Source organism: Mustela nigripes, chromosome 4, assembly GCF_022355385.1.
Source record: "Mustela nigripes isolate SB6536 chromosome 4, MUSNIG.SB6536, whole genome shotgun sequence".
NCBI classification, from domain to species: Eukaryota; Metazoa; Chordata; class Mammalia; order Carnivora; family Mustelidae; genus Mustela; species Mustela nigripes.
Genome location: NC_081560.1, coordinates 138,361,560 through 138,376,856, shown reverse-complemented (window position 1 = coordinate 138,376,856; position 15,297 = coordinate 138,361,560). Strand labels below are relative to the sequence as shown.

Here is a 15,297-nt window from a genome sequence, read left to right as displayed (position 1 = left end):
GAGCTTTTTTAAGTTTTTACTTCAATTCCAATGAGGCGGGTGTTACATTAGTTTCAAGCGTACCATACAGAGATTCAGTGACTCCATACATCCCCCCCTCGGCCCCGCCCCATGCGCATCACAGCTCCCTCCTTACTCCCCTCACCCGCCTCCCCTCGCTTAACCCACTGAGCCACCCAGGCGCCCGAGAGTCTGTTTCTTGCTTTATCTTATTTTTTTTTCCTTTGGCTTGTTTTGTTTCTTAAATTCCACGTGAGTAAAATCATACAGTATCTGTCTCTCTCTGATTTTGCTCAGTATTAGACTCTCTAGCTCCATCCATGTCATTACCAATAGCAAGATTTCATTCTTTTTATGGCCGAATAATATTCCATTCTGTGTGTGTGTGTGTGTGTGTGTGTGTGTGTGGACACACATACATACACACCCTACCTTTTTTATCCATTCAGCAGTCGATGGACACTTGGGCTGCTTCCGTATCTTGGCTATTGTAAATAATGCTGCTGTAAATAAATTGTGGGCTTTTTAAGGGTTATTGCAAATCCTTTATTCCGTTGGACCCCTCCATAGGACCTCGGGTAGTACTTTGCACATAACAGATGTCATTAACTTGAGTTATTGAAGTTACCTAGTTGAACTTGAGTTATTTAAACCTCCCACCTGCACCCACAACCAGTGGAAGAAAACTGCAGGGTTAGGGCAAGAAGATGGCCTCCCCCTCACATAGGGGTGGGTCATTTTCTAGTGCTGCTCTGTCTACATGATATTCTACTAGTTTCATGTGGGTATTACATTTAAATTAGCTAAAATTAAAGACAATTTAAAAGTCAGTTCCTTGGTCTCTGAAGCCACATTTTAAGTACTCAGTTGCTGCATGTGACCAGTGGCTACTGTCTTAAATAGCACAAATAAAAAAAATTCCCTCATCAAAGAAAGTTCTAAGGAACAACCCTGCTCTAGAGAGGTTACCGTTTCTCAGATTTGGGTTTTTATCCTAATCACTTCTGGGTGGCTTGAGTTTTTTCCCAAAAACCACAATTTTATAATTTTTGAAGCCAGAGAGCTGGTCTGCAAAGTAAACACAGGAATAAAGGCAAGAAGCCTCACAGCTCCCCTCTTCTCCTAGGAAGGCCTAAGAAATGAAATTTTATTTTCCCACCTTTTTTTTTTTTAATTTTTTTTTTTTTTAAGATTTTATCTATTTGACAGACAGAGGTCACAAGTAGGCAGAGAGAAGAGGAAGCAGGCTCCCCGCTGAGCAGAGAGCCCGATTCGGGGCTCAATCCCAGGACCCTGGGATCATGACCTGAGCCGAAGGCAGAGGCTTTAACCCACTGAGGCACCCAGGCGCCCCTATTTTCCCACCTTTTAGAAGGAGGTTCTGTCAGTATCTACTTGAATCCACCTTTTAAAAAATAATTTAACATCTCTGGGGCTTCTTTTCTTTTCTTTTTTTTTTTTTTTAATTTTCTTAATCTATAGAAAAATGAAGTATATATTAAATTAAAAATCCATTGTTATTTTTACACATTAAATCTTAGGTCAGAATGCCAAAGGACATTGACTTTTCAGACTGGTTGACCTGAGAATTTAGAGTTGCACTCACAGATCACATGTGCACACAGATGACAATTCAGTCATGTACCTGCTTCATAAGTAAGCCATTCACCTTGATCAGCTCTGGCCCTAGGGAAGAAGGAAGCAAATCCCTTGGCAGTCTAAATGACCTCAGATTTTTTAAGCCTCTCTTAAAAAAATATTAAGAATCTCATTGGACCTTTTTAATACTTTTAATTATATTCCTTTTTTTTTTTTTAGATTTTTAAAATTATTTATTTATTTATTTATTTGAGAGAGTGTGTGTGCACAAGTTGGGGGAAGGGCAGAGAAGCAGACCCCCTGCTGAGCAGGGAGCCCTACCAGGACTCTACCACAGGACCCTGGGATCATGACCTGAGGCTGAAGGCAGTCACTTAACTGACTGAGTCACCCAGGTGCCCTTCTAATTATATTCTTTTATTTTTTTTAAGATTTTATTTATTTATTTGACAAACAGAGATCACAAGTAGGCAGAGAGGCAGGCAGAGAAAGAGAGAGAGAAGGAAGCAAACTCCCCGTTGAGCAGAGAGCCGGATGTGGGGCTTGATCCCAGGACCCTGAAATCATGACCTGAGCCGAAGGCAGAAGCTTTAACCAACCCACTGAGCCACCCAGGTGCCCCCTTTTAATTACATTCTTAACAAGCCATATCACTGATCACTTTTCAGCCAGCCAGGCTACTTTTTAACTCTTCATGTTGAAGTACACACATACAGAAAAGTGCAAATACCATTAAGTATGCAGCTTGCTAAATTTTTAAAAACTGAACACACCTGTGTAAGCAGTATTATCCAGAAACATCACATTGGCAGGACCACAGAGGTCCAGAAGCAGGACCTGGTGCCGCCTTCCAGCCACTTCCTCTCCCGCGGGCAGTCCCTCTCCTGACTTCCGGTACCATAGGTTAGGTCTCCCTGGGCTGGCTTGCTTGTTTGATCTTGCTGTGAGGTATCTTTGAGGCTGTCCATGTCCCCTTCAGCCAGAAAACATGAGCCAGTGTAGGTTTTCAGGTACTCTGTACAGAAGTACAGAAGTTCTTCTTTCCACTCTCTTCCCAGATCGATCAATCGTTAGTAAAAGTCTGTTTTATGGTTTCCTATTGTTTTACCACCACCAGTAATGGCTGCCATTCTTTCAAGCAGACATTTACTCCTGGGCATGTAGTCAATGGGCACCTATCCTCAACTGCTGAAATGGTTACTCTTCGTGTGGCTTGAGAGGTTGACCTTTGGTTAAATGAGATGTTCTCCAAGTTCCTCTGCAGACCTGAGAGTCTGTCACTGAAGAGGGTGGAATGCGAGGCCATGAGAAGATGGGCTTAACCCAAAACCATATTTTAATTTGGGTTTTTACCATGAACCTCCCCCTCCCTCTCTCACCTGGACTATTCCTGACTGACTCCCTACTGCTGTTCTCCAGTCCCATCCCCATATATCCAGCCAGAGGAATCCACCCAAAATGGAAATCTTTAATTCAATCTCACTTACTTGCAGTCCTTTCCTGGTGCTCCACTGCCTAGAAGAACCCTTTAGTGAAAATACAAGACCTCTGGGGACCTGTCTCCTGCCCGCCTCTTCCGTTTACTTCCCCACCTCTGTGTGCACTTCCTGACTACTCAGCAGTCGCCTTGCTCCCTGCCTGTGCCTTTGTTTATGCTACTGCCACTACCTGGAATGCCTCCCCGTCCCACTGCCCTTTACTTGGCCAATTTCTGCTCATCCTTTGGGATTCAACTTCGGAGTCACCTCCAGGAAGCCTTTACGCCTCCGTACTGTGCCACCCGCAACCCGGGTTCAGTCCCTTCCTCTAGTCCCACAGAGCATCTTCTCTTTACCCCACGATGGCATTTACTGCACTGTTGAAATAATGTATTTGTCTCTCCCACAACCTGGGAGTATCTCAAGGGACAAAGTCCTATTTATCTCTTTATTCTCAATTCCTAGTACAGGACCTGACCTACGGTATATTCTTGTTCAACTTTTGTCACACACACTAAACTGTCACTGAGTTGTAATCGGAAACATCAAGGAAGGAGCAAACCATTTGTTTGAATTTGGCTGTGAGAGTACACTGGGCTTTGGAACCCACGTTGCGTGAACGATGAAATTTTCTCAGTGTCTTTGTTCCAAGGCCTTCACTTATCCCTCTTGTGTTTGCCTCTTCCTCTAGGCAATGGGGAGCTGAGCAATAAGGAATTTGTTTCCATCATGAAGCAGCGGCTGATGAGAGGCCTTGAGAAGCCCAAAGACATGGGCTTCACCCGCCTCATGCAGGCCATGTGGAAATGTGCACAGGAAACTGCCTGGGACTTCGCTTTGCCTAAACAGTAACGCAAAACTGCAGGAGGGACCTCCTCCTCCACCCAGAGCACCCTGACCCCTGGGACAGAGCCTTGGCACAACCCTTCCGGCTGCTGCTTCTGGAAGTAGTGCTCCCTTCCTCTTGGGAATGATCTCAGGATTCAGCCAGTCTTCCCTCTCCCCTCCTTCCCCTGGCTTGGCGTTTCTTCTAGGCTCTGCTTCTGCCCAGTGATCATCCCCACAGGTTCTCAGAAACATGAACAAGTCGTAAAAAGTCGGACTTCTGGCACCTTCCTCAGCACTATGCCCTCAAGTACCCTATGGATAAAGAATGCAGGGAACCATCCACATACCTGCCAACCCTGGCGACTGCTCAGTTCTTTCGTCCTTTTTGCTGTGGATTTACATCGGGAGCATTCCTTGCTTTTCCTCCCACTGGTGATTTTAAGCTACAGTTGGGCAGATGTCTAAAGGGCAGAAGGAAGACTGTGATAAAGGGTCCTGGGGAGGGGCCAGGCGGCCTGAGCTGGCGGGAAGCCTGGGCCAGGGAAACGATCCATGTCGGTCCCCAAGGTGGCTGTGAGGCCTGCTCTGGGCAAGTGATATGCGCAGCGGGAATGGAGCAGGGTTTGGAATTTCGAGCAGCTGCTTCACGGCTCTGAGGCTCCCTGAGAGAACTCTGCCAGTACTCGGTGCCTGACGAGCAGCAGTGATTGAGGCCATGTTCCCTGCAAGTGCCATTTCCCTCTAGGAGTGCATCTCTGAAGCCGAGGCCTGGCTCACCGCTGGTCTGCCCGCTGTCTTAAGCACTTGTAAAATATCACTTTAATTATAATAGTTTGCAGTAAACTCCCCCCCAACCCACCCAAGGCTCTTACGTCTTTTATTTTAGGATCCTCTGGGGTACTTCTCTTTTTCATTTCTCCACTGGGTTTGAGATCCTGCTAGCAGCAGACGTGTTTTCTACCAGTGTCTGGTTCTTTCTATTGAAGGGCAACTGTGGACACAAAAGGTGAGGGCATTAGGAGGTTAGCGGTCGTGCTGTTGCCACACAGTCTGGATGGCGTTTTATCTTGGGCCAGGTGCACGTTCCTTGATAACTCAAACCCCACGAGTAGGAGCAAAGATGGGGCGGGAGAGTATATGAGCATCCCCCGGTGTGGTGGACCTCCATGTAAGAGGCCCAGCACCCAGTGTGTTATATGGACTCCACTCTCACGAACGCCAGTGGCCTTGAACAAGCAAGCAATTTCCCATCTGTTTCCTAACTCTAAAATGCCAGGGTTGAGTTTTAATGGGCTCTCAGATTTCCTCCAGGTCTAAAAGCCCCTCGTTCACTTCTCTTCCAGAATGCCTGCAGCTTCCAGAGCCTCCCAGTGATGCTCCCTGGCTTCAGAGCATCTCCAGTCCAGTGTAATAACCTCCACACCGAAACTCCAGTGCTTCCTGTGAGGCCTGCAAGTTGGCAGGAAGGGTTTATCTGCCAAATAAGAGCAGAGGCCTGGGTCTGTGCCCCTGTGACAGTGTCAACCCCGGCATTTTCTCCAGAGCAAGCTAATAGCCTCATTTCCAACATCCTTTCTGGGAGCAGATTCAATTCTCTCTCAAAGGAGTTTGCCACTCATCCACCTTGTCTACCCTCTGGTCTTTCTCTCCGTTCTTGGGATTGGAATTCCTGGCACCCAAGTGTAGCCTTGCTCATTGCTCCGGAGCTGAGGCATCAGCGAAATGTGAGCTTGTCTTAAATTGGTCCCAGGATCTCCAAATCACTGTTCTCCACAATCCTGGTTTCTCCAGCCTGAAAGAAAAATCCCATTCACAGCCTTCATGGGGCAGTCGTTTCCCTGAAAGAAGAGATCTGCTGATTGGCCTGGGTTCACTGAAGCTGAAAGGCAGAGCATGGTAGGGGAGGGTAAAGATCTTCTCTACATCTTGAAACCCAGCGTCAAGGGCCCTCACCCATCACAGGTACACAGAATTCCAACCGAGCTCCTTTAGCTACCAGGAATGGCCAAGGCAGCACCAAGGGGTCCAGGTGCTCAAGAAGACAGGATGGCCATACTTTGGCACAATTGGGTTAAAGGTGCAGGTGAGAGGTACCAGCTAAGTCACCCAGAGGAGGCCAGGGTCCCCCAAAGGAGTCCTTGAGCAAGGCGGCATGGGAGCGGGCTTGAGAGGGTTCTACGAGGCAGCATTTAGGATAAGCTGGGAGCACCGGGGAACACAAAAGGCTGATAACGTGCTTCTCTGTTCATTCAGATTGTTGCTCTGCCTGCATAGAATAATCTACCCCCTATTCCTTCAAGCCTCCACTCCAGCTGTCCCCTGCTTGAGAGGCCCACCTGGGCCATCTTCCTGACAAGACGAGTTGCCCCTCCTCTGCCTCCCAAGGCTCAGGGCGCCCCCCAACAATACTGCTGTCTGTAATCGATGTAATGTTTGTGAGATCGTCACCCCCCCCCAAAGTTCAGACCCAGAGCAGTGACATGGTCAATGAAACGGTCCACCACCAAAGCTGATGTTAAAATAACTCCTGAACAATGTAAAAGCAGTATCAGCAATGCCTCCGTAAATTGCTCCCAGAGCCATTCTCTGTTTGCTGCTGTTTTTCATTTCTTTAAAAAACAACAAAACACGAAGAATTGTCCAGCTCTAGCCCTTAGACTTCAGGGAGGGAAAGAAACTGAGAGGGGGACCCAGGCTGCTGCGCTTCCTTGCGGGCCGGGCCTGGGCTCAGCATCATCCGCAAGCACAAGCAGAGAGAATACGGAGAATTACTAAGGAGAATGGGCTTAAGGACATGTGTACTCTTCCAAAATTATCATATTAATAGCTTTTAGTGCCCCACCTAATTTCAGCTCTGGCTGAAGCATATGCACTTGAAATGAATTGGAGGCTAAGGAAGGAGAAGTCCAGACCGTGGCTGCTACCAGATAGGAAGGAAGGGACAGCAGCCTGGGAGCCAGCAGCCAGGTCCCCCAGCTGGAGCATCCTCTCCAAGCGTTAGCGAGGCCCAAGCCAGATTATGTGCCCCCAAGAGGCTTATAGAAGGAAGGACGGACCAGAGGCGCAAGTTCAGCTTTCAGGCTTCAAATGCCACCTGCTGGCAAGAAGGCTTAGCACAGGGAGTCTGGTCTGGAGCTGGTGAGGGGAGGCTCCCTGAATCCAGCCTCGCCCCAGCCCTGCTCCTGAGAGTAGGCCCTGCAGGGACCAGGGTGGCACGGTGGGGGGCGGGATGAACAGCCAGAGGTGGACCTAACCATGAAGAGAGACGGTATGGATAGGATTATAATTGAGAAGCGAAAGGAGCAATGCTTGGGGATTGTTCCTGAGGCTCTGGAAAAGGAATTTTTACCAGCAAATGAGAGGGTGTGAGTTACTCTGTTCACTCCACAACTCTTTCCTGCTCACCTACTATGTGCCAGGCACTGAGCAAGGTCTTCAAGGAGTTTTTGTTCTAGAGAAAGGAAACAACAAGGTTAATTACACGCTGGTATGAGAGCACTTAGAACAGCAGAAGGGCCACCCAGTCCAGATTTGGGAGCTCAAGTCAGGCTTGCAGAGGAAATGATTTATTTTTAAGGTTAAAAAAAAAAAGTCACTAAGGTCTGTGAGTTGAGAAGGAGCTAACAACCGGGGACGGGGGTGGGGTAGGGGGACAGGCAGAGGCCACCGAGCTTGCAAAGATCCAAAGGCCAGAAAAGCATGTTACTGGGAACTGAGTTCTAAGGAGTATCCAGGACAGATTGGGGAGTGATTTTGTGACCTAAGAATGAATTAATTTGGCAATCTTCACACACACACACACAGAGAGATTTAAAATGCATTTGAGGATTATAGAACACACATAGATTATAGAAAAAATTATGATGGAAATGTTATTTTATTTTATTTGAAAGAAAGCAAAAAAGATCGGGGAGAGAGGTAGGACAGGGAGAAGGAGGCTCCCTGCTCAGCATGGGAGCTCAATCCCAGGACCCTGGGATCACGATCTGAGCCAAAGGCAGGCGCCCAACTGACTGAGCCATGCAGGCACCCCATGATGGAAATTCTAAAATGCTTAGAACTGAATATACTGAAAATACTAAATATTAAGACTTGTGGGACACAGCTAAAGGGAAACTTAAAACTTAACTTCCATACTTACAGATGATAGGCTGACAGTAACCTAAACATCTGCCTCAAGAATTTGGAAAAAGGGTGCCTGGGTGGCTCAGTTGGTTAAGCCTCTGCTTTCGGTTCAGGTCATGATCCCAGGGTCCTGGGATCGAGCCATGTGTCGAGCTCCCTGCTCAGTGGAGAGCCTGCTTCTCCCTCTCCTGCTCCCCCTACTCTCTCTCTCTCTCAAATAAATACATAAAATCTTTTGACAAATAAAGGAAAATTTTAGAAGTTCAAAAGTTTTAAAAGAAGTTGGAAAAAAAATCACCCAAAGAAATAAAAAGAGCAAAAATAAAAAAATATTAGACAATTTTAAATGTATATAACTAGATACTACAGAAATTTTAAAACAATATTAGGAACAATTTTATGCCAATAAATTTGAAACGAATAGTTTCCTAGAAAATATAACACAAGAAAAAATTTAAAATCCAAATAGGCTATAATGAAGTGAATCAGTAGTTTAAAAATCCACTTACGACAAAAAATACCAAACCCAGATGGCTTTATGAGAGGAAAAAAATAGAACCAGATCCTATAGGACTCTTAAAGCCCCATTAAGGAGTTGGGACTTTATCTTAATTATAATTAGGAGCCACTGAAAGATTTTAAGCCGGAAGATGACGTAATGATGCTTTGCATTTTTGAATGATGACTTTGCATGCAAAGCCACAGATGGATTGGAGTGGGATCCAGGTTGGAGACTGCTATAATAATCCAGTTAGCAGATGCTGGGAGCCTGGATTAGGGCAATGGCTGCAGAGCTGGAGTCGCTAACAGAATTGGGAGATTTCTACGTCAGGCCGGCGGGGGGGGGGGGGGGGGGTCATGTAAGTTGGAGGATGATGAGGGAGAGGGAATAATTAAGGATGACACCCAGATTTCTGTTTAGGTAACGGAGTATATGGTAGTGCTCCTCTGTGGAAATGGGAAATAGAACCAGGTGTGGCTGGAGGAAGAAGAGGCTTCTTTGACATGCTCAGGTGCCTAAGACATCCTGGTAGAAATGTCTGATGGGTGCTCAGGTATATGAATCTGGGCGCCTGGGTGGTGCAGTCAGTTAAGCATCTGACTCTTGGTTTCGGCTCAGCTCATGATCTCAGAGTCGTGAGATTGAGCTCCGCATCCGTTCAGTGCTCAGCCGGGAATCTACTTGAAGATTCTCTCCATCTGCCCCTCCCCCCATTCACGTGCTTGCTCACTCTCACTTGCTCTCGCTCTCTCTCAAATAAATAAATCTTAAAAAAAAAAAAAAAAGAATATATGAAACATTAACTTAAAAAAAAAGGAATCTGGACCCAGGAAGGGGATCTAGGGTGGAGATATGGTGTAGGAATCTATCCTAAAAACCGGGGTTCTCCCAGGTTCAAGGCCAACTAATCACAAACATATAAAGTCTGACTTGTCTTCCCAACTATAAAATACTAACACCAGCTCCATGTCTTCCCCAGGAGAAATTAGGAGTGAAGATCATTCAAGTGAAAGGACTTTGAATCAAAGAACCTGTGCTTGTGGGTTACCTATGAGGAGACAGGTTTGGTAGAAAGGCTGCCCGGAGTGCTTGGGTGGCTCAGTAGGTTAAGCCTCTGCCTTTGACTCAGGTCATGATCTCGGGGTCTGGGGATTGAGTCCCGAATTGGGCTATCTGCTCAACGGGGAGCCTGCTTCCCCCCACTTGCCTGCCTCTCTGCCTACTTGTGATCTTTCTCTGTCAAGTAAAAAAAGTAAAATTTTTATTTTTATTTTTTATTTTTTTTTTATATTTTATTTATTTATTTATTTGACAGAGAGAAAGAGATCACAAGTAGGCAGAGAAAGGGGGGAAGAAGGCTCCCTGCTAAGCAGAGAGCCCCATGAGGGGCTCAATCCTGGGACCCTGAGATCATGACCCGAGCTGAAGGCAGGGGCTTTAACCCACTGAGCCACCCAAGCACCCCAAAAAAGTAAAATTTTTAAAAGAAAAAGAAAGGAAGGAAGGAAGGAAGGAAGGAAGGGCTGCGTGTGCTCTGTGCTGTCCTCCCGTCTCCAGCCCCTCCTAGGTGTCAAGACCTCCTTTTTCTCTAGGGGAAGTGAGAAGGCAAAAGACTATAGCAGAGATCCAAAGATGTGATGGGGAAATATTTATGCATTCATTCAACAATTTGTTGAAAATCAAATTGAATATTCAATCACCTGTCAGTCATTCACACACAGGTGAATTTCCACTATCTTCAGTGTGAGGTTTAGGTGTTCTTCTTTCTTTCCCCTTATGTGAACATTCATATGGTTCCAAGATCAACCCTAACATTAAAAGGTGTACAGGGGTGCCTGGGTGGCTCGGTCATTGAGCATTCCACTCTTGGTTTCAACCTGGGTCATGGTCTCAGGGTCGTGGGATCGGGCCATGCATCGGGTGTTAAGCTCAGCGCAGAGTCTGCTTGTCCCTCTCCCTCTTTTCTTCCCCTCCTCTCTCTCTCACACAGATAGATAGGTAGATAAAATCTTTAAAAACAAAAAAGGCATACGTTGGAAAGCCTCCCAGCCATTCCCACAGCTGCACAGTATTCCATTGTAAACCATGGTTTAATCAGTAAGAGTAGTTTCTCAGGGAAAGATTTTGGAGCCTGGAGCTCTCAGAAGGGCTTGGTGGGTCACATTTGGAGGCAGCAAGGGACACTGGGGAACCAGAGAGCAAAAGAGCAAAGGACAGGGAGTGGGGGATACTCCACTGACTTGGCAATTCCTCCTGAAGTTTTAGGCAGGAATTTAGCCCCTTGGCTAGTTCAGGAAAACTCTGAATAAAATGTTTAGAGAGAGAAAAACCTGTCTCTAGGATTCACTTACTATTCATTTGTTTGAGCCCAGAGTAGGTATCAGGCCCTGTGCTCAGGCCATGGGGAACATAAGGGCAAAATCCCCATCTTAATTTTCCTGGAGACAGGTGTACCAGCGGTGGGGGGCAGTGAAGGTGAGGGTCCGCGGAGAGGCCGGACTGACGGCCTCAGATCTTGCCTCAGATGTCATCGAGGATCCTACACACACAACTAGCAACTTCCCCTCCCGAGCCTTGTCTGTTGTACTTGCCACACTGTGCTCTCGTTAATATGGAGCTCCCCATTTGACTGTGAGCTCCCCGAGGTCGGGCGCTGTCCTTCAGTCATGGTGCATTCTGAATCCCTTAAGTTCTGGACAGTACCGAGTTTCCCATATACACATCTGGCTGTTAATTCTACTTTGGGGCGCCTGGGTGGCTCAGTCATTAAACATCGGCCTTCGGCTCAGGTCATGATCCCAAGGTCCTAGGATGGAGCCCCACGCTGCACTCCCTGCTCAGGGGAAAGCCTGCTTCTCCCTCTCCCTCTCCTCCCTGCTTGTGTTCCCTCTCTGTCAAATAAATAAATAAAATCTTTTAAAAAATTAATTCTACCTTTTCAGAGATGGAGGTGAAGCTGAGCCTGGAAGAGCAGGTTAGCTCGGCCAGATGGGAAAGATAACTTAGGAGGACGGGCAGATAGATAGGACTGGGGAGAACTGTCTTAGTAGAGATGGGGAGGGGATGATAGGAGATTAAAGCATGGTTAAGGTCGGACTGAATTCTTGGTGTCTGCAGAGGAGAGAAATATGGCGGCTGGTGGTCATCCAACACAAAGACGGTGTCCGCTCTAGAAGCAAAATGGGGAGACGCTGAGAGTCATTTGCAGATTGATTTCCCCAGTGTCTTCTCCTGGGTATCTGTGGAGGCAATTAAGGACCCCCCCCCCAATACTCTTTTTGAGCCTTATCCTCCCACAAATACCGGGATCCCAGCTAGTCAGGAGAGACATTTCCAATTTTTCCCTCAGATCAAAATCATGACATCTTGGCTTCCAGAACTATCAAGGAGAAACTGTAATTCCAATCTGGCAAACCAGTTCCATTTTTAAACAAAATCGATAGACCAAGGACCATAATGCTTAACTTGAACTGAGCAGGAGTGTGGCTCCCTTCCTGGCCTTTGAACTGAGAATGACCCATAGAAAGTCAAATTGCCTCAAGACAAAAAACAATACACCCAGTTTGAGATCTAGAAGAAAGGTAAGGCTTAATAACATGGAGGCTAGTCAGATCAGCATTGAGGTGCAGTTTATAATCCTTCTGAAACAACAAAGGCTTCCTGAATTGAAACAATTCCGAACCCCCCTCAGCTGCAGAGAGGAAGGAAGGGGAGGAATGCAGAAAAGTCCTACCACATACACAGGCTCAACCAGTCTCACCAGAGCCTTACTGCTCCAGACCCTGCCAACCAGGCCAAATTACCGACTACAGACTCAAAATTTAAGTAAGGTTTTGTCATTTATATGTGTTGCCGGAAAGGAGAAGACGGCTCACCAGCCAGTAGCTGGGCGATCATTCCTTAACACAATGAAATTGCAGGCCTCTTTCTCCACAAGTGCCCTCTTCACAGAGTGAAGGACCTGTGGTCAGCCAGAGAAGAGGGGCCTTGGGATACTCAGGAAAGGGAAGAGGAGACTTCAGGATACTTAGCGGAAGAGGGGAAGAGGGGAAGATGGGCGTGGCGGTCCTAGATCAACACACCTCACAAAGGCCATCTGCGAGGGGTCCTAGTGTTTATCCACTAAAATACGTTAGGGACCTGTCAATCTGTGGAGGCCTTCTCTCCAAGGGTAGGGCTGTCTTCCGAAGGAGGGGCTGATTTCTTGCCACCAGGCTATTCTCTCGCAGGCCAGCTGGCAGTCCTAAGGGTTTGCCCTTAGGAAGGGAACTGAGGGGATGGAAAGGAAAGCTGGACGTGAAGAGATTTCCAAGGAATGAGCATGTGGAGCCAAGGATGCCCTGCTTCTTATGACACAGAGAGAATAAAACCTATTTGTAAAAAATGTCCTTCTGTTCGGGGCACATGGATGGCTCAGTGGGTTAAAGCCTCTGCCTTTGGCTCAGGTCGTGATCCCAGAGTCCTGGGATCGAGCCCCACATCGGGATCTCTGCTCTGTGGGGAGCCTGCTTCCTCCTCTCTCTCTGTATGCCTCTCTGCCTACCTGTGATCTCTGTCAAATAAATAAATAAAATCTTAAAAAAAAAAAAAAAAAAAAGAATGTCCTTATGTTCTCACTTCCAAATTTATCCGCTGCCCTGCGTGTACCTAGCATACTGCCTTCCCTGCCAAAAGCCAAAAAGCCATCCCCCCACGGGGTCCCCAGATCCCCCACCGACTGCTGTAATTGTCTCCCCTCTCCTCTGCATCACCAACATTTCTTGACCACTTACATGATTCCTATCCCAGATTAAAAAAAAACAAAACCAAAAACTTCTCCACGTTCCTCTCCACCACCAGTCCACTTCTTCCTCACCCTCAGTCTCCCGAATTCATTCCTAGCAGGTTTTCACCTTTACCATCTGCTGACAGCAACCTTGTCAAGGTCACCACTGACCTCCACATGGTCACATCCAGGGGTTGTTTCTCAGTCATCCTGCTGCTTGGCCTCCCCACAGGGTTTGCCAAAGTTGGACCTCGCCCTCCCTCTTGAAACATTTGCTTCACTGGACTTCTGAGAACTCATTTTCTTACTTTCAAGCTGCTTCTTCATTCTCCTTTCCTGGTTCCTCCTCCTCTCCCAGACCTGTAAATAAGCAAGCCACAGGACTCAGTAATCAGACTAATATTCTTTCCTATCTACCCTCTCTTCCTCAATGCATCCATGGCCAGAACTGTAAATACCATTTACCTGCCCTTGTCCATTTGTCCCATAGCTTTAATACCATCTGTTACCTTCTAAAATTGTATTTTCAGGGCGCCTGGGTGGCTCAGTGGGTTAAAGCCTCTGCCTTCGGCTCAGGTCATGATCCCAGGGTCCTGGGATCGAGCCCCGCATTGGGCTGTCTGCTCCGCGGAGAGCCTGCTTCCTCCTCTCTTTCTCTCTGCCTGCCTCTCTGCCTACTTGAGATCTCCGTCTGTCAAATAAATAAATAAAATCTTTAAAAAAAAAATAAAATAAAATTGTATTTTCATCCCCATCTTCTTCCCTAAACCCTACAAATATGCAGCTTCCTACTTGACATCTCCACTTGACTCTAAAAGGCATCAAAAACTTAACACACTCTAAATCAAACATCTAATATCCCCTCTACCAAACTGCTCCTCTCCAACTTCCCCCAGTTTCTCCAGTTTCAGTAAAGGCAGCCTTTGTTCTCACACTGACCAGTCCAAAACCCTGAAATCTATTCTCAACTCCCCTCTTCCTCACATCCCACATCCAATCCACTGGCAAACTCGTTTGATTTGTGTCTTCAAAATACATCTAGAATTTGACTACTTCCCACCACCTCCACCATTGCCCTGCTCCGAGTTACCAGTAATTCTCACCTGGATTCTTGTAGTAGCCTCTTACCAAATTCTGCAGGAAAGTCCAGTAGAAGGACGAGAAGTGACCAGTGGAGTTGGCAATGTGGTTAACCTTGACAAGATTGCTTTCACTGGAGTGGCAGTCTTGAAAGGAAGCCTGATAGAACGGATTCCACTCTGCAGTGTAAATCTACATGCTCCTCGTTGATCCTCTTATAACTCACCAAGAAAATTTCCCTGTCAGAGCCTTTGCAAACTCTTCCTTCTGCCTGGACATCGTCCCTCCAGAGAGTCGAACCGGGAGTACCTGCTCTTTCTCCTGAATTCAGATTTGTTAAAATGCCAGCTTCTCAGAGAGTTTTCTAATCAGCCTATTTAAAATATCACCCACTGGGGCGCCTGGATGGCTCGGTGGGTTAAGCCTCTGCCTTCCACTCAGGTCATGATCTCAGAGTGCTGGGATCGATCCCCCTATGGAGCTCCGCATCCAGCCTGAATGGGGCTCTCTGCTCAGCGGGGAGCCTGTTTCTCCCTCTCCGCCTACTTGTGATCTGTCAAATAAATAAAATCTTTAAAAATAAAATAAAATACCACCTACCACTCTCTATTTCCTTTTTTCTTTATTTTCTTTATAGCATTTGTCACTATCTGAGTATTTCGGTCTCCCTCCTACCCCTCCCCCCAAAACACACACACTACAATGTAAGTTCTATGAGGGCAGGGGCTTTGTTTTGTTCACCACTGTACACCCAACCTCGCAAGCATCTCTGGAACGAATAAATAAATGACCTTCGTCTCAAACTCACAGAGTTACTACTAAGAACGTGCAAACATATGCAACTTTAAGACCTCGTAACAGGACCCTCTGGAATCCAGGAATGTTGGGCGTGCACCTTCGTTAATATCTCTCCTAGCCGT

General features: G+C 46.8%; 1 protein-coding gene and 1 long non-coding RNA gene across 5 annotated transcripts in view; one reads left to right on the top strand and one right to left on the bottom strand.

Annotated features, from left to right (window-relative positions):
* The window catches only part of MICU1 (mitochondrial calcium uptake 1), a 246,333-nt gene extending 241,570 nt beyond the window's left edge, over positions 1-4,763 (top strand). For both annotated transcript variants that reach the window (XM_059397702.1, XM_059397703.1), the window contains one exon: positions 3,769-4,763. In XM_059397702.1, coding sequence (XP_059253685.1) covers positions 3,769-3,929 — 161 coding nt within the window. In that variant the 3' untranslated portion in view covers positions 3,930-4,763. The remainder of the gene's footprint in view (positions 1-3,768) is intronic.
* An 85-nt stretch (positions 4,764-4,848) lies between these two features.
* On the bottom strand, positions 4,849-15,295 carry LOC132016468 (uncharacterized). 3 transcript variants are annotated; one of them, XR_009403932.1, is made up of 4 exons: positions 14,401-15,295; positions 13,807-13,988; positions 13,469-13,657; positions 4,849-7,356 (listed from the first exon to the last, which is right to left on the bottom strand). It is a non-coding gene; the product is annotated as an uncharacterized LOC132016468 (long non-coding RNA). The 3 variants fall into 3 exon arrangements; XR_009403933.1 differs by having other exon boundaries at positions 13,606-13,657; XR_009403934.1 differs by lacking the exon at positions 13,807-13,988.
* Positions 15,296-15,297: the final 2 nt, after the last annotated feature.